General features: G+C 38.0%; 4 protein-coding genes and 1 pseudogene across 8 annotated transcripts; 4 read left to right on the top strand and 1 right to left on the bottom strand.

Annotated features, from left to right (window-relative positions):
* The first annotated feature begins 30 nt into the window (after nucleotides 1-30).
* LOC103321037 (zinc knuckle (CCHC-type) family protein) lies at nucleotides 31-2,504 on the top strand. Its single transcript, XM_008222786.2, has 5 exons — nucleotides 31-427; nucleotides 517-639; nucleotides 793-892; nucleotides 1,579-1,694; nucleotides 1,973-2,504. Exons 1-5 carry the CDS (start codon nucleotides 71-73, stop codon nucleotides 2,186-2,188), a joined length of 912 nt encoding a protein of 303 aa, XP_008221008.2. The 5' UTR covers nucleotides 31-70; the 3' UTR covers nucleotides 2,189-2,504.
* A 546-nt stretch (nucleotides 2,505-3,050) lies between these two features.
* On the top strand, nucleotides 3,051-8,410 carry LOC103321038 (inactive leucine-rich repeat receptor-like serine/threonine-protein kinase At1g60630). The gene is made up of 2 exons (XM_008222787.3): nucleotides 3,051-5,758; nucleotides 7,462-8,410. The coding sequence occupies exons 1-2, from the start codon at nucleotides 4,339-4,341 to the stop codon at nucleotides 8,118-8,120; spliced, it is 2,079 nt and encodes a 692-aa protein (XP_008221009.2). The 5' UTR covers nucleotides 3,051-4,338; the 3' UTR covers nucleotides 8,121-8,410.
* An 843-nt stretch (nucleotides 8,411-9,253) lies between these two features.
* On the top strand, nucleotides 9,254-12,684 carry LOC103321039 (uncharacterized; annotated as a pseudogene). The gene is made up of 5 exons (XR_016124094.1): nucleotides 9,254-9,650; nucleotides 11,306-11,404; nucleotides 11,536-11,632; nucleotides 11,842-12,017; nucleotides 12,248-12,684. The product of XR_016124094.1 is annotated as an uncharacterized LOC103321039 (transcript).
* A 2,933-nt stretch (nucleotides 12,685-15,617) lies between these two features.
* LOC103321040 (uncharacterized) lies at nucleotides 15,618-19,791 on the top strand. Of its 4 annotated transcripts, XM_016792365.2 has the most exons (9): nucleotides 15,622-16,115; nucleotides 16,223-16,816; nucleotides 17,402-17,501; nucleotides 17,616-17,672; nucleotides 17,990-18,107; nucleotides 18,229-18,311; nucleotides 18,938-18,999; nucleotides 19,084-19,180; nucleotides 19,462-19,791. In XM_016792365.2, the coding sequence occupies exons 2-8, from the start codon at nucleotides 16,497-16,499 to the stop codon at nucleotides 19,178-19,180; spliced, it is 837 nt and encodes a 278-aa protein (XP_016647851.1). In that variant the 5' UTR covers nucleotides 15,622-16,115; nucleotides 16,223-16,496; the 3' UTR covers nucleotides 19,462-19,791. The 4 variants fall into 4 exon arrangements, 2 of the variants coding, with proteins under 2 accessions (XP_088902114.1, XP_016647851.1); XR_016124141.1 differs by having other exon boundaries at nucleotides 15,618-16,816; nucleotides 18,915-18,999; XR_016124142.1 differs by having other exon boundaries at nucleotides 15,618-16,816; nucleotides 18,915-18,999; nucleotides 19,459-19,791.
* Nucleotides 19,792-20,034: 243 nt separating this feature from the next.
* Nucleotides 20,035-21,545, bottom strand: LOC103321041 (photosynthetic NDH subunit of lumenal location 3, chloroplastic-like). Its single transcript, XM_008222789.3, has 3 exons — nucleotides 21,390-21,545; nucleotides 20,401-20,654; nucleotides 20,035-20,291 (listed from the first exon to the last, which is right to left on the bottom strand). The coding sequence occupies exons 1-3, from the start codon at nucleotides 21,421-21,423 to the stop codon at nucleotides 20,193-20,195; spliced, it is 387 nt and encodes a 128-aa protein (XP_008221011.1). The 5' UTR covers nucleotides 21,424-21,545; the 3' UTR covers nucleotides 20,035-20,192.
* Nucleotides 21,546-24,063: the final 2,518 nt, after the last annotated feature.

Below are 24,063 nucleotides of genomic sequence, written 5' to 3'. Positions count from 1 at the left end.
TCCAGAGAGTGAGTAATGAAATAAAAAGCAAAGTAGCAGTGGTTGGTTGCAGAAACCAAATCAGAAGAAAATGGACAAGGCACCAGCAACCGGATGCTACAAGTGCGGCCGACCAGGCCACTGGTCACGTGACTGCCCTTCCTCCGCCGCTGCCCCAAATTCCAATTCTAACCTCGATCCTAATCCCAATCCCAATCCCAATCCTAACCCTAACCCTAAGCCTACCAATCCCAATCCCAATTCCTCTTCTTATTCTTTCAAGAGCGGTACTGGTGTAGGAGGAAGCGGTGCTTCGAAGGCGAAAAAGGTGTCAGTTCCGAAGACTCGGCCGAAGCTGACCCCGCAGCTGCTTCTCTCAGATGATGGCCTCGGCTACGTCCTCCGCCACTTCCCTCGCGCTTTCAAGTACCGTGGCCGCGGAAACGAGGTCTCATATTCAATTATACTCTTGTTTCTTTTCTTTTGTGGAAGAAAATTCATCATATGATGCTATAAAGTTTTTTGCAATTTTTGCAGGTTAGAGATTTGGGGAACCTAATTGGGCTGTACACCGAATGGCACTCACGTTTGCTCCCATATTACTCATTCGATCAATTTGTTCATAAGGTCGAACAAGTTGCTTCCACTAGACAAGTAAAGGTACTGATCTCTCTCTCTATATCTTTCTTTTTCTTTTTCTTTAAAAAAATAAAATAATAAAAGTAAATAAATTCCTTTGGAGTCTGGACTCTGCTTTAATCTTTTACTCTGTGTGCAAATTTTTCTATTAAATGTTTCATTTTTTTATATTAGATGTCTCTTAGAGAATTGAGAGAAAGAGTTGCAAGTGGAGGAGACCCGACAAAGTTGCGTGAACCACCAGTCGAACAAGGCAATCCAAATGATCAACAGGGTATTATGCTCTGTCATTTTCTCATTTTTGTATAATAGCTCTAATTCAACAGTGTATTAGGGTACAGCTTCAACAATGTCTTGAGTGCATGTTGCCTGAGTTGTTTGGTATTAATTGGAAAATGCAATTACTCTACTATTGTAACAAAAGACCTGTCAAGAAAATTGAAAAAAGAAAAACACATTCTCTGCAAAAGCTTATTGGAGTAACTGACTGATGAGAAAAGTAGCTCAATATTCATTAATGACTATGGTAATGGAATCCTTAGAGGTTGAGGTTATAACCCAATTAAGAAATTTTTCGTATAGAGTACTTTTATCATGATGTTAGTATGCTACGATAATGGATTGGCTGCTGAGTGGAGCACGAATAATGCTGAGAGAGGAACATCATTGCACCAGAGATTAGTTGTTCTGAATCCACATGAAAGATGTCAGGGAGAATGATATTGATAAGTGGAAATCTACTGCCATTATTTCTATGTTACGTCGTTTTTAAATAATAATAATTAAGTAGGAAGGTCTTCTTTTCTGTATGAAATAATTTAATTAGAAGTTTTTGGGTCGTTCTTCATTATTTGTAATAATATTTTTGTTTGATCAATGATATTTGAACTATTTGCTTTGGAAACAACTGCTATTTTCTATGTTCCCCTGTTGAATTCTGATCCTATTAATTTTCTGCAGAAACCTTGAACCCTGAGGGACCAAGCCATCAGCCAGGAGGTTCGTCTTCAGGGAACCATGATGCTGATGATATGCAGGAAGATATGCTTCACGAAATTTACGAGAAAGCCACTGAAGTATGTGCTGCTATTTTGTTCAATTTAGTTTATTCAATTTTTCTGTGGGTTCATATATAAGCTTGGTTTGTTATGAAGTATTTGCTTGTCTTGAGTGTTTACTACTGAAGATAACCATCACAGGATTCTTTTGACGAAATATGAAAGGCATTTCACTAGAAAATATTAATAGAAAACCTTGTAAAGTTGACGTTTCACTGAACAATGCTGCTGCGTTTGTTGTCCCTAGTATCTGTGTGCAAAAGTTTGATGGTCCCCCTTTGCTTTGCTAATTGTAGGAACCCTCTGAGAATTTGCATGGTGATATGGTTGCTCCTAGTATATCTGCACCTGGTAGTTTTCAGAAAGAATTAACCAATCAAGTTCCAAATAATGAAGCTAGTGAATCCAAGGAAAATCAGATGACAGATGAACAGAGAGCACGAATGGAAGCTAGCAGATTGAAGGCCCTTGAGAAAGCTGCAGCAAGGCGCCGCCAATTGCAAGTGGCTTGAGTTTCTGTTTTTCTTCTGTCCTGTTCTAAATTCTGTTTCATTGTGTTGAGCTATGGATGGCAATTGAACTCATGGATAATAGGCATCAAGGCAGAAGTTTGTGTCTTGATATTCTTTGTACGACAAAGTTTTTCTTCATATTTTTGTTTTGTTATGTTTTGTCTGGGGCCTCTCTTTCTTGTAATGTTTGGTCTAGACTGGCCCAGTCTGTGTGGGTCAAGGATGTTGGGCTTCCGTGGACGAGTGTATGTATTAAATTCAAAGTCATATAAGTAAGTAGGGTATAATAATAATATTAGCATTGTTTATTTGTTTCGATTAGTCTTAATCTAGTAGTCTCTCTCAAACTAAAACCAAATATTCGTATCAAATCATCCCAAAAAGCAGCAGCAGTACATAGAGGAAGCTTTGTCTGATTATTTCTGGTCCTAAATCTCCGTAACATAGGCGGGTGAGTCGTCAGACGAAGACCACCGGCAACCACCGTGGTCTAATCCAATCAACGCCAGCTGGCATGAGCTGTTGGCAAGATACACTCATCCTAAGCATAACGTGATGAGCAGCTCAACCTAACCCTTTTTCTTTTTAACTTTTTTTCTTGTATTTTTTTTTTTGTTTGGTTGGGCTGGGATATAACGTGAGCTCGATTGAATTACATGGTGCAGCTTTCTGCCACGTGTACAATAATAATGTTGTATGCAGGAAGGAGAAGAGTGATGAGAGAGAAAGGTGTCAGGTAGGACAATAACTTCAAACCCCTGTAGCCTTTGTGGGCTTGTGGGGGTGGGAGGGAAGGGGGGAAAAAGACCCATTGAATTTAATTCGATAAATAGTTAATAGTGTCTTGTTTTGTCTTCAATTCTTTCACCCTTCTCCCGAGTTAAAAGACAGAGACAGACACTTTCCGACCCAAAAAAAAAAAAAAAGACAGAGACAGACACTGAGACACCTCCTCAAGCCCTGGCTTGGCTCGGTCAATATAGTCATCTCCCTCTTCCTCTTGGCATTATTATTATTATCAGACTATATGCATGCAGAGTGAGAGTACATAGATGAATTATTATCAGTTAATGATATATTCTTTCATGTATGCAGCTCGCTGCTAGCTGCTAGATTCGTTATTCTTCTCTAATTTGTGTGATTGAAAGAGATCTGGGAAAATCTCTCAGATCTCTGCAGGCATGTGTCATTCTTCTGGTATGTGATTTCCTTCAAGTTTCAGCAATCCGGGTGGACTCGTTCACTCAACTCTGCTCAACAGAAACAAACAAACAGCGCTCCGAGAAGTACTTGGGGAAAGGGGAAAGGGGAAAGGGTAAAGGGGGGTTTGGGTTGGTGGGTGAGTAAGTTTTGGATCCCATTCCTTCTGAGGTTTCAAGACTGTTAAAAAAGTTAGAGCTTTGAGCAGCCCAAGACCAAGACCCAGCCAAGACAGAGGAAGACAGAAAAATAGAATCTTTATTTTATTGGTCTCAATAATGCCTGCCTACGCACTGCACTGCAGCTTAAGAATATAAAAATCATGGAGAGGAGAAAAGAAAGTTTATTTCTCGTCTGCCTCAAGCTGTGTCTGGGTTTCCTTCACGTGAAGCTTACGCTGTAAAATCCCAATTGTAAATGTCCTCTTCCGTGAGTTTTTTCGCAAGCAACGATGCCAAATTGCCAAGCCCCGCTCTGTTTTGGTTTGGAGGAGCCGCCACTGAGCCAGTAAGAGTAAGAGTAGATGAGCAAAGTGATTTTTTGTTTGAAGCTGTCGAATGAATATGCATTTTGCAGTTAAGCTTAGTGATGGATCGAGTCAAAGAATGAAGATGCTATTGCTCTGAAAATGAATCAAATTGGCGAAATGGTAGTAGATCTTGGAGATTTGGGTTTAGAAAGCGATTTGGTAGAGTATCCAAATCAATATATAATAAGCTAAAGACGCAATAAGGAAAGTGTGAAGTGGTGGCTCAAAAAGGGCAACCACCTTTTTTGTTTTCAAGATTGAATAGCTCCATTCCATTTATATGCATTTCAGATTCTCAAGTCTGAGTTGGGCTTTCTCCATCTGATGCCGCTCTTTTTGTCAGCAAATCCAAGTGCATTATTCATATGGTGATCTGAATAAACACAAACCAACTCAACGATCTATTCCACAGATTTTGAAAATGGAGCAACCCTATTGCTTGGTTTCACCTTCATCATCGTCATCATCGTCATCGAGTTACTACTCTCAGAAAGGTCCTATCTTGCGCTTCTTCCTCTTCTTGTCCTTGTTCTTCTTCTTGTCAGTGGGTTTGGCTCGAGCAGGGGATGCAGAAGCTCTGTTAAGCCTGAAATCAACAATCGATCCTCAGAACTCGTTGCCATGGCGGCAAGGAAGCAATGTGTGCGAGTGGAAAGGCGTGAAGGACTGCATGAAAGGAAGGGTGACAAAGCTGGTCTTGGAGTATTTAAACTTGACAGGGGTTCTGGACCACAAGATCTTGAACCGGCTGGACCAACTCCGAGTCCTGAGCTTCAAGGGCAACTCTCTTTCGGGCCAAATCCCAGACCTCTCGGGCCTCGTCAATCTCAAATCCATCTTCTTAAACGACAACAACTTCTCCGGCGTTTTCCCCGCTTCCATTGCGGACCTGCACCGCCTGAAAGTTGTGGTTCTCGCCGGAAATCAACTCTCCGGTCCAATCCCAATGTCTCTGCTGAAGCTCCGTCGTCTCTACGCTCTGTACTTGCAAGACAACCAGTTCACTGGTCCGATACCCCCGCTCAACCAAACCTCTCTCCGATTCTTCAACGTGTCTAATAACCAACTCTCCGGAGAAATTCCGATGACCCCACCTCTGATTCAGTTCAATGCTTCGTCGTTTTTGGGCAACATCAATGTCTGCGGCGTGCAGATTGACAAACAGTGTGGGGGCAGTGTTGGGTTTCCACCGTCGATGAGCCCAAGCGATCAACCAAGCCCAGCGTCAAAATCAAAGCGTGGAAAATTGATAAAGATAGTCGCAGGAAGCGTAGGTGGGCTCGTGGTGGTCGTAATCTGCTTGGTTCTGGTGTGGATGGTGTGCAGGTGGAGTCGCGGCCGTCGTCTTGGTCGTGGTGGGGAGGCCACCAGGAGCAAAGCCGGTGTAGCTGAGCTGGCAGCAGATAGAGGATCAGGGGAGGGGCCCACAGGAGGACCAGGTGGTGGTGGTGGTGGTGGCAGGGGAGGTAATAATGGTGGGAAACAAGGGGGGTTTTCTTGGGAAGGCGAAGGGCTAGGGAGTTTGGTGTTCTGCGGTCCAGGGGATCAGCAGATGAGTTACAGCCTAGAGGATTTGCTCAAGGCTTCTGCTGAGACACTGGGTAGGGGTACGATGGGCAGCACGTACAAGGCCGTGATGGAGTCAGGGTTTATCGTGACGGTCAAGAGGCTCAAGGATGCCAGGTACCCAAGGCTTGATGAGTTTAGGAGACACATGGACTTGCTTGGTAAGCTCAGGCACCCTCACTTGGTCCCACTCAGAGCCTATTTCCAGGCTAAGGAGGAACGCTTGCTCGTATACGATTATTTCCCCAATGGCAGCCTCTTTTCACTTATTCATGGTATGTCGGTCATCTACTACTCTACTTATTTGCCTGCTCATTTATTCCTTTATTTCTTCTTAATTGACTCGTTTAATTTATTTAATAATTACTACAAGTTAAATTTCATGGTTGTCTTGTGTTGCTTGTACATTTGCACGTACGAAATAATTAATTATAGTTGAAGAAAGAAAGTAGAATGTGAGATTAACTTCTGGTTAACAACATAAAATTTGGTTATCACGTTTGATTACTTATTTAGGAGAACGACTATCATACAATAAGGATAACATTTTTTGCTATCTTCGGTCAATAATGTAATAATGTGTGTGATAACTTTTTCACGTATCATTATGTTATTAGTTGGGAATAGCAAAACAGTGTTATATTCGTTGTTAATAAGTTTTTCTTCTTGTTCAGGTGTCTTAGTTGTCAAAAGATAGGATTATATCAGTATAATACGTAGTTTCATTCATCCTTTCTTTTTTATTTTTGGTCAAGATCCATCTTTTTCTTTTCGATTCAGAAGCATCACACAAACAAACTTTGTAACTAATCATTTTTAGTAAGCATTAAAAGGTCGTGATTATTGATTTATTGGTGGACCATGTTGGATTTGCCATCTTGATGTAGTGAAAACATGATGTTGACCGGTGGGGATGGGAGCAGTGAATTTTCTTTTCTTTTCCACCTGCATTGTAGGGCCCACCCGTGTAGGTTCCCGGAAACCATGTGTTAGGCCGTCCATATTCATGAGCCTAATAGTTTTGGTGCTTCTGCTTGCTTATATATATAAATAATTTTTGAATATCCATCCTTAAATTTGGGGTGGACCCACAAGTATGCAGTTAGCTTATTCTACACCGTCGAATGAAAATAGTAATAAACTAATATACATTTGTACCTTGCTGGGGACCCCCGCCGGGGGGGGGGGCCTATAAACTTATAATCTCAATGGGCCTATTCCTCTCTTTAACAAACAAAGAAGTAAAGGAGAGAAGAAAGAAATGGAAAACTTGTCCTTGCAAACAAACAAGTTGTGTTGTAGTAGGAGGATTGTGATTTAGAAGGAACATGACATAACACAAACATTTTTGGTGGTGGTGTTTGGGGTTGGCAAGCAAATATTCTGTAAAGTTGATGTCATTTGGCATGTGTCATTGTCGTAGACTCGTAGCATATAGATGCATTCTGTATCTTTCTAAGTCAGTACATCGTTCTCCGAGAGGTTTTAGGTAAATAACGACAAGATTTATCAGATGTGTTTCCTGCTGTTTAGTCTCTACTTTAGAGGGTAATTGATAACTGAGTTACATTAAATATAACAAATCTCAATCTTTGAAAAGTAGTTGCCTTTGCTAATTAACAACTCGTCTTTTAGGCTTTTACTTTTGCACGTTGTACAGTCCTGTACATTTGACCATAACCGAGTGCCTTGGCTTGTAGTTGGTTTTCATAGCTTCTTCAAAGTTCATGTCTCTCTCAGACTATATGCTCAAATGTGAAAATATATTCCATGGTGGCTTGAACTTAGATATACACTCTTCTCAGCTTTTTAAAATAAAATTTCTGTTATATAATTTTATGCTAAATGAGCCCCAAGGCTAGGTAAATTATGACTTTCCTCAACTTCATGTTTTGCATCTAGCCGTATTGGAAGCCTTAAAGGCTTACCTTTCATGCATGATTTATTGCATTGACATACTTGAACTGATTTTACACAGGTTCAAGAACTTCAGGAGGTGGGAAGCCTCTTCACTGGACATCATGCCTTAAAATAGCTGAGGACTTAGCAAGTGGTGTGCTTTATATCCACCAAAACCCTGGCTTAACTCATGGAAACTTGAAATCCTCAAATGTCTTGTTAGGTTCCGATTTTGAATCCTGCTTGACGGATTATGGTCTCACTTTATTCCGAGATCCTGATTCACTTGAAGAACCTAGTGCAACTACTCTGTTTTATAGAGCCCCTGAATGCCGTGACCTCCGAAAACCAACAACCCAACAAGCTGATGTATACAGCTTTGGTGTCCTCCTCTTGGAGCTCCTAACTGGGAAGACTCCCTTCCAAGACCTTGTTCAGGAACATGGTTCGGACATCCCTAGATGGGTGCGTTCAGTGCGCGAAGAAGAGACGGAATCAGGGGATGACCCTGCCTCGGGCAATGAGGCATCAGAGGAGAAACTTCAGGCACTTCTTAATATTGCAATGGCTTGTGTTTCAATTGCAGCAGAGAACCGACCTACAATGAAGGAGGTTCTAAGGATGATAAGAGATGCAAGGGCAGAGCCTCAAGTGTCTTCCAACAGCAGTGATCACTCACCAGGGAGATGGTCAGATACTGTTCAGAGCTTGCCGAGGGAAGAACACTTGAGCATTTGAGTGGTTGGTTGGTAATTGAATTTAACTCAATTGGCGGCCTAAGTTATGCATTTTGATTGATTCTTTTGGGATTTGAACCGTGATTCTTGTTGTACTAGGCATTGTATGTAGAGTGCAACCACACTGGTGTAAAGGTTTTGTTTGTGATCATTTATTCTCTTCTCTCATGTATTGTTTCAGCTAAGTTTAATTGCACTTTTAATTACTTTTTATTAGCAAGGTAATTGTATCACCTTACACAAGTTTTTGGCATGGAGCTTCAATTTCAATTTTCAATTAGTGATGGGTCAGCACAGGTTTCTTATTGGTGGCTGGTTTGCTAAAAAAAAATTTAAGAAAAAAGCTATTGGCTTGGCTCGTTGTTTGGTTTTTCTTTTCCATTTCTGGTGCGGTTGGTTGTTTGGAGTAGTGTTGCAGCAGAGTAGCTGTTATGCGTGTCCCGTCCTGTGGATTTGCTTTAACATTTATAATTATGAAGAGAGAGAGCGAGAGAGCTTCATATGTGGTAGTAGCAAAGCTGTAGCACTAGCGTAAGCAATAGTCAGTGAGAGTGACAGTGTAGCTCAAAATCGAAAGAGACATGTTAACAACGGAGGCAACAGGTAAAGGGAGCAAGGCCAGGCCGCGGGTATGGATTTTTGCATGTACGCCACCTGTGTGTGCAACTGCAACTGCAACACATTATATTCCACTGCTGACATTTCAACCCTATCGCCAGTCTTCGTGCGTACCGATGCATCCATCCATCCATCTTTACGTGATAAAATAATGAACAGAATATGCACCATTATTTTTGGGCTGAACAGAATATCCACGTGATAAAAGGGAGAGAAACATCTGAAATGGAGATAACACTACTGTATTATTTTCGAACATTTATGATATATCGTATGTAATAATTTTTTCACGTGACAATATATAATTGGTCAGGAGAGAAAAACAGTGTCAGCAATTATATATTATACAAAATCAGTATGATATTATTATTGAATCAGCACTGTTGGATCGATGGGGTTGTTTTTTAAATAGATAAATAAAGAAGAGAAAATAATTAAACAATGTCCAATTGTCCATGAACCTAACCTACCAGCATATATATATATATATATATCATATCATATCGGATCCTTTTAAATATGCTAATAATATTATTTGTTATATTTATAAATATGTTGTGAGTCTGACTCGTGAGAGCGAGAGACAGTCAGAGAGAGAGAGAGAGAGAGAGAGATCTGCCGGTACAAATTCTACTTAATTTTCTCCGTTTCATTCAGGTGCTACGCTCAGTGAGGCAGCGAGGCAGTGATATCTTCTGACGGTAGAGACAGGAGGAGTCTCAAAGATAGAGAGAAAACGAGCGCTTTCTGATCGGTGATCAATTTCTCTCTGTTTAAAGGTTGGAAGGAATATTAAGGAGGAGGGGCACTGGACGACGATCTCCTATCTCTGTTTGCTCTGCTTCATTTCTCAATCTGAGAATAATACTTGTCAATTTTTGGAATGGACGAGCGGCAGACGCCACACCCACAGGTACTCTTCACCTTCTTCTAATTTGCAGATTATTTTCTTTCTTTGTCAATTTTCGGTCCAATTAGGTACCACCGATGCATAACAACAAGATGAAATTAACAAAACAGAGGAATTTTAATGATGCCTTTTTTTTTGTTTTATGTTCTCTCCGACTTTGCGATGATGGAGAAGTTGAACTTTGAGTCTGTGATTTTGTTTGGGAAGAAAAATAACAAACTTGAATCATTAGAAAACTTCCATTCATTCCGAATAACTACATTTCAGATATGGTCGTTTTCAAAGTTTCAAATGAGTAATCGACTTTCAAATCAAGCAAACAGTAATAGCGTGATATAACAGAAGCAAAAAAAAAGAAGCATATTACGTCATGGATGGGCATGTAAGTAAATTGCTAATTTGAAATTCAATTAAAATTTAAAATGTGTTAGTTAGCTGTATTTAAACTGAATGCCCACCATCCGGCAACAATGAATGGAATCTTCAGCGCAGGCAGGTACAATTACACTTACAGCTATAGAAAATGCCTGTTTCTGTTTGAGTCCAAATAAAAATTATATATATATATATATATAGGTGGATCATGGATGGATATCAATTATTGATGCTGTAAGTGTAAGGTTCCATTTCCACCCATGCTGCTAACAGACAAATTTCACTCATCTCACGGACTCAACAGTAGTTGATATTACTGTCTTAATTGCCACTATCTTCGTATGAATCAACAATTATACATAACCAAACATATTCTAATCTTCTTTTTCGTCGTTCGCTACGGACTACAGTACCATACTATTTTATACGCTTAATTAGCTTGATATGAGCAAACAACTAAACAGGCATCATGTGATTAAGCTTAGCATTATCTAATAACAATATTTTTAAGCTTAAAGTAAGAGTATTTTTAGTATAGTGTTTGTTGCCTCGGTTATGTAACATCACATGGGACTATGGAGAGTGGTCCAAGAATTTGGTGCACTGTTCTTCACTTTACTGCTATAGTAAGAAATCTCTACCTTACTGCTTTACTTACTCATCTAATTTCATTTAGCTTTGTGTTAAGTCCTAAATCCAAATAATTAGTTTTTTTGTCACCATGTTTAATTTGGTTGACTTAGTTGTGACAAATTTATTTGGTACTGGCTACATGGGTGGGTGACATATTCAAGAAAGAATATATATAACATGCTCCAATAATGTCACAACTTCTGGCAGTGCTTTGCCTACTGCTTTAGGTTTGTCTGTCGTTTCTCAGGGTACTTCTTCTAGTCCTTGGAGCCCTAATGCTAACAACTGTCAGTCAACAACAATAGAAGTTAAGATTAAGAAATTGTAGTCTGCCTAAATAAATGCTAAACATGGTTTTATTCATCAAAAAAGAAACATAAGCTATTGTAATGCTGTACTCAACTGTTATTTGGATGAGTTTTTCATACTGTTTTAGAAGACTTTTATATTTTTTTGTCAATGTTTGTAGAAGACTTTTATTTTTCTCCAAACACTAGAATCTATGGTACAGTAGCTTACAGATTAATAACTAAACCATTTTACTTGTTTTTCTCATTCACGTGTGCTAAGTAAGATTATGTGTTTGTTTTTTTCGGGTGTCTGTGTATTCACCAATATACTACTGATATTTTCTTCGTAATTTAACACAGACTGATACTAGTGCTTCAGATAGAACTCCCACTGTTGTGTTGGATATTGAGAGCCTTGCACAACCCTCAGATAGAAGCTCAGGAAGCCCCAAAATGACTGTAAGTAGTAGTTTCTTTGTTGTCAATTTTGACACTACTTCTCACATGAGATGCACTAATTTACTGGTTGATCTAGCGAGCTTCATCATGCTTTTCTTTAATTTACACAATTTTTTCAACATTTCCTGTAGAGAGCACTCTCAAGAAAATGGTCTTATCGAGCAGAGAGATTTTTTAATACTGACGAGGAAGACACAGATGAACCCTCAAAGAAACTTCTAGTGAAAGGTATAATTTACAGTCATCTATCTATTTATGAAGTCTCAAAAGACAATTTGCAATCTGATTGCCGACAGAGGGGCTATATATCTTCACTTGTTGAAAAGTCATTGTCATATTTTATTCTAATAAGATTGGTGCCATGCCAACATTCAGAATTATTGATCATCTTGGCATATTGCAATTTAAACTTTATGTGTACATGGTCCCCTTGACAGTGAACTCTCAGTTGGAGCCCTTGAAGCAGTCATTGATCACCGCAAAAGCAATCTCGGCAGCCTCAAATGCTTTTACAGGCTCCAATCTCGTTGACACGGGGGATGGACGGAGCAAGAGGTTGAATCGCTTTATGGCAATCAACCCTCGGAAGATTCCTTTTCATATTTGCAACACTGTAAGTCCCCCATTTCATTCTCTCGTAAACATGAAAGTTAGAGGTATTTAGTTTGGCGATACTATTTATTCAATGTCCATCAAGTCTCTCAGCAAATATGATGATGAGATCATTCTTTTCAAGCATCATTTTGGATGAATGTGAAATGATTGTTTTTATTATTATTTCCTCTTCTGCTAATTAATGTTTCAGTTTATTTGTATGTGATTGTCTGTGTTTGTTGGCTTCAGGTCCAGTATGGGCACATTAATCCTCATATACTTCACACTGGCCATTAATAGAACAGTTTGATAAACCATGGATGGAGCTGTGCTCTGCAGATGATCGCAGCATTCTCTCTCTCTCTCTCCAGTTGGTCTCGGACTTTAATCTTCTGATGCTGCCTTAATTTGTTGGTAGCTGTGTGTGCTGGGGATAACTACTGCATATCCATGATCCATGCTGCAATTTTTATCTAACGGTTGGTCTGCCTCTGCGTGCCAGTTGAGGAGATCAAATATCAGTATATATGATTGTTGTTAAATGATCCAGCGTTTTCAGCTCGCCAACTGCGGAACTTATGTGCATGGTCCAGAGCTGGCTAGGTTAATTTTGCTGTGATTCTTGTTTTCAACGCAAAAGGGTTCTATTCTATACATAAAAAAAAACCTGTCAATTCCCAGTCTCATTTATAAATTATAGGGCATCACTCAGGTGTTACCGTTTAAAATAAAAAATAGAAAATACTCCACAAGGTGAAGAAGTATGTAATTAATTAGGCATTTTGAATTAATTGGCACCTCTCTGATATAATTGTTGTACCATCGACATCTCGTTTTGTATGGATTCATCTAGATTCATGTTATAAAGTCAGTCACCTTGAAAGTGAAAAGGAAAGAAAAATGCTTAATCGTGGTTCAAGGAAAATAGAGCGTTATTAGTGCATGTCAAAGTGTATCAAAGTAAGTTCTTATGTCAAAGTGAATCAAAGTATGTTCTTTTCGCTACAAAGGCCTAGGTTTGAGTTTTGCCACCGACAATTCCACTTGGTAGATAATTTGTAAAAACCAGAAAATGAGTTAAGACCCCCTCTGTTAGTCCTCAAAGAGGTGTTGGGGTGTCCTGACCTAAAGAAAAAAAAAATTTGTGTATCAAAGTAATTGAAATGGGAAAATACTTGGTAAGATCGCAATCTATGACTACTAAAATTACAAGCACTCCCCAAAGAATCAGTAGTCGTTTGACCAAAGAAAACAAGAATCAATAGCCGACGGTCCATCAAATTTGGAACTCAGCGCTGTGGAACTAAATGTTCTTTCTATTGACTGACTACTAAAATTACAAGCACTCCCAAATGAATCAGTAGTCGTTTGACCCAAAAAAAGAAGAATCAACAGCCGATGGTCCATCGTCCTGTGAAATTTAATGGGCCGGTCCCGCCTTTGTTTGTTAATAAGACAGGGTTGTGTCTCGACTTTGTTCAGGTTCGATCCAAACCAATTTCATACTTTTCAGGCGCCCTGAATGGCAGGGAAAAATGCTTAATAATAGCTTCCATTTCCATTTACATTATAAAAAAAATTAAAAACAATTATGAGGGTGGTGGTAAATAATGCCATTTATTCAAGGTGTTGTTAAATGAACTTTAAAATTAACTGAGTACACCACCATATAACATCTTAATATTTAAATCAAAATGTAAAATTAACTAAGTACACTTTATTTAATTATCAAAAAATATCTCTGGTACACTCTAATACACTATCACACAACACTAAACCTTAATCAAACGTTTTATCATTCATGATCAATTTCAAAGGCTCTTCTTTAACGTTTCATAATTAAAGAAACTTTTTGACTACAAGGGATATTCGGGGAGAATCAAACATAAAATCTCAATTTGAAAAGTAATGCCCTTTCGTGATTCCTCTTTGTTCTTTGTAACTTTGGCAATAGCAGTATTTTTACCCCAGCAGAGGTCACCAGAAGTTTGGGGGGTTCCACTGGTTCCTTGGTTGCCATCCTCGTCAATTGCAACAAACATTTTTCTTATAGGATCTTCGGGTCATGAAGCTTTTGAAATATTTGGAATTGCACCGTAGTAATGCTTATTTACTATGTCTTCTTTGGTCTACATGCAACTTATAATATGGCCCATAACTTCATAAGCAGACAAGCCAAAATCCCTGAGAAAGTCGATGACAACAACATCAGAGAGAAGGCAGAGCCTTGAAATCACAGTACCGTCTGAAAAGTTCATTGTAGGAAAGCTTCTTCAATTTCATTTTATATTATAAAGCAACTAGTTTTGAGAACAAATTATTCTTAATGAAACAATAAACAAAAGTATAATACTTGCAGTACAGTGTGCTTATTAAAAACTAAATGAACATCAGATATCGAAGTAATCTTTGTTTTTCGATACGATAATAGAATGCAAGCTCAACATATGAAAAATCAAAACAAATGCATTAATATGTGTACAGAAGTTCAAATTCAAATATAGAAGGTTGGGTTCATGACTTTGTACCTGACAACGAACTCACTAATTCTTCTTTGATGGATTTTTTTTTTGCTTATGTTTGATTATGGTTGTATATGGTGAGTTAAGGTGTACTTATTAAAATTATATTTGTTTTATAATTCAAAATATCTTTTTTGGTCATTTTATATAAGGATAAATTAGTAATTTAATAAATAATTTGATAGTAAGGTATACTCAGTTAATTTTAGGGTTTATATAACAACACATTTATTTAACTATTTGCATTCAAATAGTTGAGTTATTACAGAATTAAAAAAATAGATGAATTATTCCAAACTATTTGCTTTTACAACTGTGATTAATTAAAGTTGGGTTTGGGGAAAAAGTTGTGATGATTAAGTGGGTTGGATTTGTGAGTTCAAAAGATTAAAGAAAATGATCTAGTATAATATTAAAAGGATTAGGGTCGAACTTCACTATACAAATGAATTTTTAAAAACATTTAAATAAAAATAAATAAATAAAATAAGGGGATTGATTTTCACACTCATCTTTTGTCAATTTGACATTGTTGTGCTGTGAAAATAATCGTTGTCATATTTGCTATGAGAGAAATCATGTGAGAGAAAACAATTTAGCGTTTGATAAAATTTTTGTTAAAAGTGTTGTTGGTATTGATTTCCTCATAATTAGAAAATAAAAGCACCTCTTTATGCTTTCCATTATAGCTTTTTCTTAAAGTAATTTTTAATAATATATTATTTTCTCATAGTTTATCAAACTTGGGCTTCTCAAAGTTTTTAAAAAATCACTTATCACTTCAAATAAGCGATACCAAACATGCATTTACTCTCCCTTTTATATTATGGCAAAAAGTATTCAGAAAATAAAAAATAGCGTAAGTAGACAAAAGAGAAATGAGAAAATCATCACCCCAAAATAAAAAGTTGATGAATAAAAAATAAAGTGTGGAGAAAGGAAAGGTGGAGAGTCCACAATAATTGGCATCAAATGCTTATGGGGATTCGCACTGTTGCTGAATTCCAAGATCTGCAACTAGAAATTAAATTATTCAACTTTAGGAATAAAAAAAAAATTGAAAACTAAAATAAAAGCCCTCAACTTTTTGTTGCCTCCATTCTTAGCTTCCCCATTGGCTGAGCTCCAAGCCCTCTGAGCTATCTCTTTTGTCTTTCTTTGGAGAAAAGAGAAAACAAACAAAGAGCACCACTCTCCCATAACCAAATAACCCAAAAGCTTTTCAACAAAACAGAAAAGAAAATGAAAAACAAAAATAATAATAAAGAGAAAGTGGCAGTGAGAGAGAAATAGAGTAGAGCCAGCCATCACTACTACTACTACTACTACCCAGAAAAAAAAAAAACAAAAACAAAAAGAAAGCAAAGAGGGCCAATTAGGGCTCCGTCGGAAAGTTGAACCCAAAAAGGTAACGCCCTCTAAGCTTTTCTCTCTCTTACCACCACACGTACCCACTTGGTGCTCTCAGTGCTTTCCATTATCCGCCATTTGGAGCTAGAGGAAAGCCAATGGTTTAAAAAAATTTCTGGGTTTTGGTTAGTACTGGGTCGGAGTCGTGCTCTGCTTCTTCTTGTGTTGCTCGAGCTTTCAAGATTGTGAGTTTCAGGGGTTTTGCTTTTTGTCCCTTTGTTCAAGTTTTGGGAATTTGGTTATTGCTTTTGAAATTGCTTTTTCTGCTGAATTTGAAGCTTTTTGTCACCAGTTATCAGTTATGGCGGTTTGGTGTGGTATAATTGAGCTAGCTGTAATCGTCGTTGGGCCATGGAATCTAGGGTTTTGATGACCCAAGGTTCTTTTAATAATTGAACAACCCCAAAGCAGTGATTTTGTGGGATCAAGAAAGAAAGCGTTGGCTATACGCGATGTGGAATTTCAATTCGTTCAGAAAAAATTTGCGTTGATTTGAATTGCTTAGTTGATTGTATGCTGTCCTTTGTTAGAGAGATTGGGATTTAATTGTGGAAAAATAGAAGGAAATGGCGATGGAGTCGAACACGGGGTTTCACCACGACGAAACTTTCGGGTACGGTTTGAACCGACACGCGATATCATTCCAGTCTGGGGCCATAAACAGCACCTCGGATATGATTCCGATGGGGAATTACTTTGGGACGGATGGGGGCATGATGTTCTCTGCGAATTCGGGTATCATTAACAACAACCCTGTAATTAGTCAATCTGGGAATTCATCAGGTTCTCTTCTTCTCGATTCGGTGCCCGGGCTCAAGCATGACACAGGCTTGGCTGTTGAGTGGTCTGTGGAGGAACAATACAAATTGGAGGAGGGCCTTGTCAAGTAGGTCATTCAGAATCTTATCTTTTATTAAATTTAATTTTGTCATGTATGTATGTGTTTAAGTGCCCCAATTACGTATAATTTCCTGTTACTTGGATGTTCATGCTGTTTTTGTCCTCTCCCTGTTGCTAAACTACTTTTAGTCATCATCCACCGGAAGTTTTGACAAACTTTCCGGCGCAAATAGGTTTTGTTGTTGATGGAGTCTCCTATTGTCTGCACTCTGTGTAACAAACTGCAAATTCTGTGGGCATCCTCATATTGGCATAATATATATATGTTTTCTTTGTCTTAAACCATAACTTTATGGCCTCTCATCGTGCTCATAATGTTGTGGGGTCTCTTCACTCTTTGCCATTATTATCAGTGTTTCTCATCCTGCAACCTGCAATGCTATTGTTATGCTCTAATAGCCCAGTCTGTTTCACATGTCTGTTTGTTATGTTCATAATTTCCTTTGTGATGTGGATTGAATTTCTTTCACTTCACTTTATGTTGCATAGTTGGTATCTTACTATGGCGAGTTTCATCTAGGTTTTGTTTTGAAGTTTAATATTTCTGTGCCATCTTTAAAAAAAAATGTAGATATGCCGAGGAACCAAGTATTATGAGGTACATAAAGATTGCGGCAACATTGCGTGATAAAACTGTGCGTGATGTTGCTTTGAGGTGTAGATGGATGACGGTAAGCTCTTTACTCTTCCTAATGCGGTTTGTTCGTTACTTTGGAGATTTGTGTTATCTGTTTACTTAAGATTTTTTGATTGAGTTAGAACTACTTTTGGAAATCTTTTTGCAGAGAAAGCGTAGGAAACCTGAAGAACATATTATGGGAAAGAAGGGGAACATTAGGAAGGTATGTTGGTGAAATTTAGATAACCTTCTAACATTGGTTATTGGTTCAATTGTTTTAATTTTTATATTGTGAAGTGTCATTCAATTCATGGCTCTGAGATTGAACATTACTGTATGTATCATCATTGGTGAACCTTGAAAAAAAGAACTATTTTGCATGAATGACTTTTTATGTAATGTTGGCTTGAGTTGTGCTCCAACTCCGTTACGTAAGCTATAACACCAGAAATGGGATTTTGGTTTTAATTGAACCAATTAATGTCTTTAGGATCTAATGTTGATTGAAGAACCCGTATTCTAAAGATCATGCTTCTTCAGGATAAACTGATGGAGTCTTCCTCAAAGACAAACATACTGTCAGCTCCACCACTAGACATGGCTGCATATTCTCTTATGGTGCACCATATGGACCATAATGAGCGTTTGCATTGTGAAGGTTAGAGAAACTTCCTTGTTCCTGTTTATTATTAGTTTTCATCTAAGTTACTTAGTTCCTGTTTATTTATAAATTTCTTTTGATAGTTTCGTTGATGTAATTGTTCTTTGGGTACTCTCAGGAATAAGTGGCACAGCCAAGCATCTGTTGGAGCAAAATGCTCAAGCTTTTAGTCAAATCACATCTAATCTTTCTACATACAAGGTCAATGCATAATCCGTGGTTCTTCATGTTGAATATTATACATCGAATTTTCATGCCATAGTTCAGGGAAAAGGAGATGTGTGTACCTTTTATGTTTTTATGTGTACTTCATATTATAACAGCATATATTGCTTTATACTCTTCTTCTGGAATTTCACTTTTTGCCCGTTGATCAGCATATATAATGAAATAATTGACTTCATCTAGTTACATATTTATTTTAAGCTGGCCTTTGTTTTGGTCGTTTTTGGACTATCCATTCAATCGATGGCATTTGGTTATGTTAAACTAATGCCTATTTGGTGATTCAACTATGATGATTCTTCAAGAGAATGTCCTTGTATGCCTGAGTATCTGAATCTTAAGATTGTAATGTCAGCTCTCTTCTTTTAGTATGACTTTTTTACCTTCTCACCAGTTCATCAGAATTGAAGAAATAGCTTATATTTGCCCCATCTTGTGTATTATCATTAACCCACAGCACTGGTACCCCAAATTTTTCTTCTCTCATTTTAAAATGCGCTGGCATAAATTTTCTCTGCATTTCAGATGACCATATATTTTCATTAACATAAGAAGCATGTGCTTTTCTGTCTTGCTTAGAGGTTTGCTTCGTTCATAAACAGTTACAGGAAAACATTGACCTCTTCTGCCGCACGAGGAACAATATAACTTCAATCCTAAATGAGTATGTACATATCTTCAATCTATATTACAAATAATGCCAATTTGTGAGACACTTGACAATGCTGTTTCATTATTTTTTTGGCAGCATGAGAGGTATGCCTGGCATAATGAGCCGAATGCCACCATTGCCTGTATCCATTAATGAGGAGCTTGCTAATAGCATCTTGCGTAATACAACTTAGGTAAGTTCATGTGAAATGACATAAATTGAACTCATATATGTCTTACTTTTCCTGACACGGGCACTTGTGAAGGAGGGAGAGAAAAGAGAGAAGGGGGGATGATTGTCTACCCTTTATTTATTCCTGTCATATAAACAGTTAATTCTAGATCATTTCAGCCTGTAATCTAATATGCTATATATGCAAGCAGAGTTGAATATGCTGAATATGAATGAATATGCCTGAACTATTTTTGGATATAGAGTTGATATTTATTTATTTTTATTACCAAATGCAAGCAGACAAATCAAGGTCCTGAATCCTGATGGACTGCCTCATTGTCTGAGCGCAAAGTGTACAAGTTGGGAAGCAGAGTTGCAAATATCTGACAAGGCCTACGCAGAGCCTCCTCAATTCAAATCATGGTCTCAATATGTCATTTGATCGTGTAGTGCTCCATCCCTGGCTGCATGTGTCGTGTCTAAATACATATTATGTACCCTTACTCTCATTTGTGCAGAAAATAAGTGATATATAAATATAGTTGGAGCTGCAGGCACTTTTTCTTCCTTTTTCTTTTTTCTTCTCTTGTAAATTTCAATTTATAATTGCTAATTGCACCACTTCGCTTATGTTGGGTACCGTGGTTTGATTTGTTGGTTTGCCCATTTTTCCTTCCACCTTAATGAAACACTTTAAAATTCAATTCTATGGGGAAGAAAGGGTAGTGATTTTCTAATTCGATCTCTCTCTCTCTCTCTCTCTCTCTCTCTCAACTTATGTATTGTCTAGCTCCATCTTTGAATGTTTATCGAATGCATGGTCATCCAAGCTTCCTCCTTCCCCATCTCCCAGCCACCAGTCACTCACAATCCGACACAAACACGTCCTATATATATAGTGTAACAAAAACAACCACCACCAAAAAAAAAAAAAAAAAAAACTTGAAGATAAACTTTTATTTACAGATGAAATTGTACTGTACTACTGGACACCAATTTAAGGCCGAGGCTGCATTGACGACGTGTCGTGTTTAAGGCGCAAGAGCCAGCACCTCCTGTAGGACGACAGCAGCCTGATTGTATCGATCTTGGGTCAAAGGAACGCTACGAATTTTCATTGCATGATCCAACTGCCAAAAGCAACAAAACAAAATGGGTTTGTTATTTCAAGGTGAAAAAAACACCAGAAGGAAGTGAAATGATGCAGCTACAAACAGAAAGAAATGGTTGGTTAATCACCTCTTCAATGGAGCAAAACAATTTGTTGGCAAGTTCTGTGAGGGCCCTCTTCTGATCCCTTGGTGCACAAGAGATCATCTGATTAAGATCACAATACAAGAATGTGGATTTCAGGCGCAGATCCCTTCCCAACAAGTCCCACGACGACTGACCGTCGTTCATCAGATCGCTCCCAATCGACAGCAACTCGAAGGCACACTTCTTAATCCTACAAGCACTTCCCTTCAATTGAACATCCACCATTTTACCATGGCCTTCACTACACACATAGGACATGAACCATTTTTCTTAGTCATAGCCTCATAGGGACGAGAAGGACAATGCTTCCCTCATGTCACAAGAAAAGCATATACATCTCAAAATTCCAATTAAAAAGTTGAAGCCTTTATGCTTAAGAAAAAAACAAACTGAGACGACTGTGACAACAAGATATCTTCTTGTATTAAAGCAAAAGCACTTTTGATCAAAGCACAAAACTTTCTGGACAAAAAGATTCTTTTACTACATACAATGCTAAGAATAACATATTCAAACAATAAAATTTCTAATTCCTTTTAATTGCATCCGCATGTTTACTTCGAACGATGCCAAAAGAATATGGCAAGGATTGTTTAAGAACCGAATGAAGTGGTGGTGATGTGAGAGAAAGAGAGGGACGGACTTGAGCTAACCCAGCAAGCAGCTGCTGGAAATTCATTACTATCTCATAATTTGATTGAACCCAGAAGCTTTCATTGAATTCCAACGATGCAATGGAGAATTTTCGAAGGGACTTTTTATCCCTCTCCTCTTTCTGAGGAAGAAAAACTGTTGGAAATATGCATATGTAAATCCACCCCTCAACCCAAGGAGGAGCACATAATCAACATGTTGTTCATCCTATATCAAAGAGATTGAGGCACAAAACAAAACCCAGAGAAAATAAAACATACCAAATTCGAAGCAGTAAGAGAGAGGAACAACGAGAGAGACGAGTCAGTCAGAGTTACCTGGACGGTCTTCTTCAAAACAAGGATGTGTCATATGTCTCTAAGTCTGTACTAGTTCAAAGCAAAGAAATTACAACTTCATTTTGTCTTCCTAAAAATAATATAAATGTATTTAAGAAGTTAAAGGTGGGGACTGCGGTGGTGCGAGAAATATCTTAAAAAGAAAAAAAGAAAAAGAAAATGGGAATATCTTAACTAGAGTTGGATTAAAAAGTAAATCGTAAGATATACCCAGAGAAAATGATAATGATACTGAAATCAATGGTGCATAACCAAACACAAATGGGGTAACGCGTAAAGCTCTCTTGCTCCAATGCCTCGCCGATTTTCTCTCTTGGATTAGCTCTGCTGCACCTGCACTCACTCTGTCTTATAAATTCCAAACCAATTTACACAAATAACAAGAGTTGTAACTCAAGTCGTTAAAATTATCTTATTTTTATGTATCTGTAAAGTTGTGAAATATACGCTAAAAAAATGTTTCGTAAATTTTGTTGAAATGAATACCAGTAAGATTAACTTCCAACTCTACTACTGGTTTAGCGGCTTAAAAAATTAACAGAAAAATAGGTGAGTAATAGTTAGCAAATTATAGGGTACCAATAGAATTTCCCTTATAATAAAAAGAAATTAGGGGAAAATGAAGCATAAAATTTGGAAAACATATAAATAAAAATGGACTTATAAGAGCAAGGCCCAATTCTTTCTGATCGAAACCGAAGACACGCTGTCAAGCCCAGGCCTGAGGCAATAAGCATTTAATAATTGGGCCCAATAATGCGGCGTCGTTTGGATCCTTGTGGGCCGTTGTTGTGGCACTCGCTTGGTTAAATTACTTGTAGAAAAGCATTCATCCCAATTAACTTTATAGCCAAGTTTTTACACTCTTGGTCTAATGTCGCCCAATAAGTTGTTTGGAGTCCTTAACAAACCAACGGCCCCCTTAACAAAAGTAGACTAGTAAAACAAAATTCGGACAAACTATTGGGCCTTCATATGAAGACTGCCCAATAATGTGAAGACAAGCCCATAAGTAGGCCCAATAGTCTGCTACTTCTAAACGAGCCCTAAAGTTGGCCCAATAACTTTTAAACCAGACCATAGGTCACCTAAAATGCTGAAGCCAAGCCCCGATTTAGGTCCCAAAATCCATAACTTGGCCCATTAAAGTCAAAAGCCCAATAAGTTAAAAAGGCCCAAAGTCAGCCTAGTAAGGTGACATGCCCAATAGTCGCCCCGGTAACATGAAAACCGACCCAAATGTTGGCCCAATAACATAAAAACATACCCAAATATCAGCCCAATAACGTGAAAGCAAGCCCCAAAGTGGGCCTAATAAGTTGATTACAGGGCCAACTGTCACCCCAATAACGTAAAAACATGCCCAACTTTTGGCCAATAATGTGAAAACCTAAATTTTAGTCCAATGAGGTGAACATAGGCCCAAGAGGGTCAATAGATGGCCCACAAACGAAATCGCCCCAGTTAGCTCAAACGGGCCAAAAATTTGGGCCTAATAACGTGCAAAAAGGCATGAAGCTGGCCCAATAATGTGAAAGCTGGGCCAGAAGTCGGTGCGCAAAGGTTAGGCCTATATAAACAATTTAGTCTAGGCACTATTGGTGTTGCTCCTTAACAAATACGACTGGCGCAATAAGTCTAACTTACGAGGACACGTGATCTACCAAGTTAAATTATTAGTAGTAATGTTACATTGTTTGGGAATCAAAAAATCAGTTGACTCTTAATTTAGTGGTATGGTATCTCTACTCACGATATTGAAAGCATTCTCAACTTCAAATATCTTTCTTTTTCGCACGTTGATTTTAAAAAATTATAAATAAAAAAAGTCAAGGAAGCCAATAGCCGCTCTTTTTCTTCTCTTTTTTTTTTAAAAAAGGAAGCCAAATAGGCCCAATTATTATTTGGGTGGGCTCAGACAAGAAAAATTGTTAGCAGAAAAACTAGATAACTCTTTTTCTTTTTCTTTTTCATAAGAAGAAAAGCCCTTAATCACACAATACGTTGAGCATTAACTTCCAAATCAAAGTGACATCAAAAGCCTCTTTGTATTCACCAAATTCCACAAATACATATATTTTCTTCATCAAATTTCCACTGTTGCCTTTTGCAATCAACTGCTCATGAACTCCCGGACAAAGAACTTTCCGTGTTGAGAAAGTAATGTTTTCTTTTTTGGGTCCAAAATTAGAGAAGAAGATTAGCTTTTGTTTTTGTCCAAGTTCCATTAAGAAAGAAGGTTGATGAATGTTTATGTCTCTTTTGCCGTCACTAGCAACAAAATTCTCCATCCCAAAAGGCCAAAACGCGTTGTTCCAAAAAGAAACTGTTTCCTGATGTTATTGTAAACGACATACGAATGCAACCAAACCAAAGCATAAGACACAAACAGTTTCTTCGTGGGTTTTAGTCAAACATTTAATTAGTTAATAAATCCTAATTCTTCGAGCATCTGGTACTCCGAAAGAAGTTAGCCGCCTGATTGGTCCCTTGCGTTATTTTAATTCAAGTATGAGTCAGTATGGTGGGCTGACACAAGTTACAACATGGTGACAGAGACATAATTGTTAGGAGGAGGGAGGAGGATATGCCATGCCGCTGTGGCTTTTGGGCGGCAGTGGCACCAGCACACCACAAAGATTGATACGTCATA

The sequence above is a fragment of the Prunus mume genome, linkage group LG2 (assembly GCF_029339155.1).
Source record: "Prunus mume cultivar Tortuosa linkage group LG2, ASM2933915v1, whole genome shotgun sequence".
Lineage (NCBI taxonomy): Eukaryota > Viridiplantae > Streptophyta > Magnoliopsida > Rosales > Rosaceae > Prunus > Prunus mume.
This window is presented reverse-complemented; position numbering and strand designations above follow the sequence as displayed.

What these genes read in the sequence shown, in the direction of transcription:
- LOC103321041 (XM_008222789.3), bottom strand. Translation starts at nt 21,423, where the DNA reads ATGACACATCCTTGTTTTGAAGAAGACCGTCCAG. An exon ending in TTTTGAAGAAGACCGTCCAG is followed by an intron (nt 20,655 to 21,389) that starts GTAACTCTGACT and finishes TGTGTAGTGAAG; the next exon opens with GCCATGGTAAAATGGTGGAT. An exon ending in TGTTTTGCTCCATTGAAGAG is followed by an intron (nt 20,292 to 20,400) that starts GTGATTAACCAA and finishes TGCTTTTGGCAG; the next exon opens with TTGGATCATGCAATGAAAAT.
- LOC103321040 (XM_089045988.1), top strand. Translation starts at nt 16,497, where the DNA reads ATGGCGATGGAGTCGAACACGGGGTTTCACCACGACGAAACTTTCGGG. An exon ending in AGAAGGGGAACATTAGGAAG is followed by an intron (nt 17,673 to 17,989) that starts GTATGTTGGTGA and finishes ATGCTTCTTCAG; the next exon opens with GATAAACTGATGGAGTCTTC. An exon ending in CTAATCTTTCTACATACAAG is followed by an intron (nt 18,312 to 18,937) that starts GTCAATGCATAA and finishes GTTCATAAACAG; the next exon opens with TTACAGGAAAACATTGACCT.
- LOC103321038 (XM_008222787.3), top strand. Translation starts at nt 4,339, where the DNA reads ATGGAGCAACCCTATTGCTTGGTTTCACCTTCATCATCGTCATCATCG. An exon ending in CCTCTTTTCACTTATTCATG is followed by an intron (nt 5,759 to 7,461) that starts GTATGTCGGTCA and finishes GATTTTACACAG; the next exon opens with GTTCAAGAACTTCAGGAGGT.
- LOC103321037 (XM_008222786.2), top strand. Translation starts at nt 71, where the DNA reads ATGGACAAGGCACCAGCAACCGGATGCTACAAGTGCGGCCGACCAGGC. An exon ending in CAATCCAAATGATCAACAGG is followed by an intron (nt 893 to 1,578) that starts GTATTATGCTCT and finishes AATTTTCTGCAG; the next exon opens with AAACCTTGAACCCTGAGGGA. An exon ending in TTTACGAGAAAGCCACTGAA is followed by an intron (nt 1,695 to 1,972) that starts GTATGTGCTGCT and finishes TGCTAATTGTAG; the next exon opens with GAACCCTCTGAGAATTTGCA.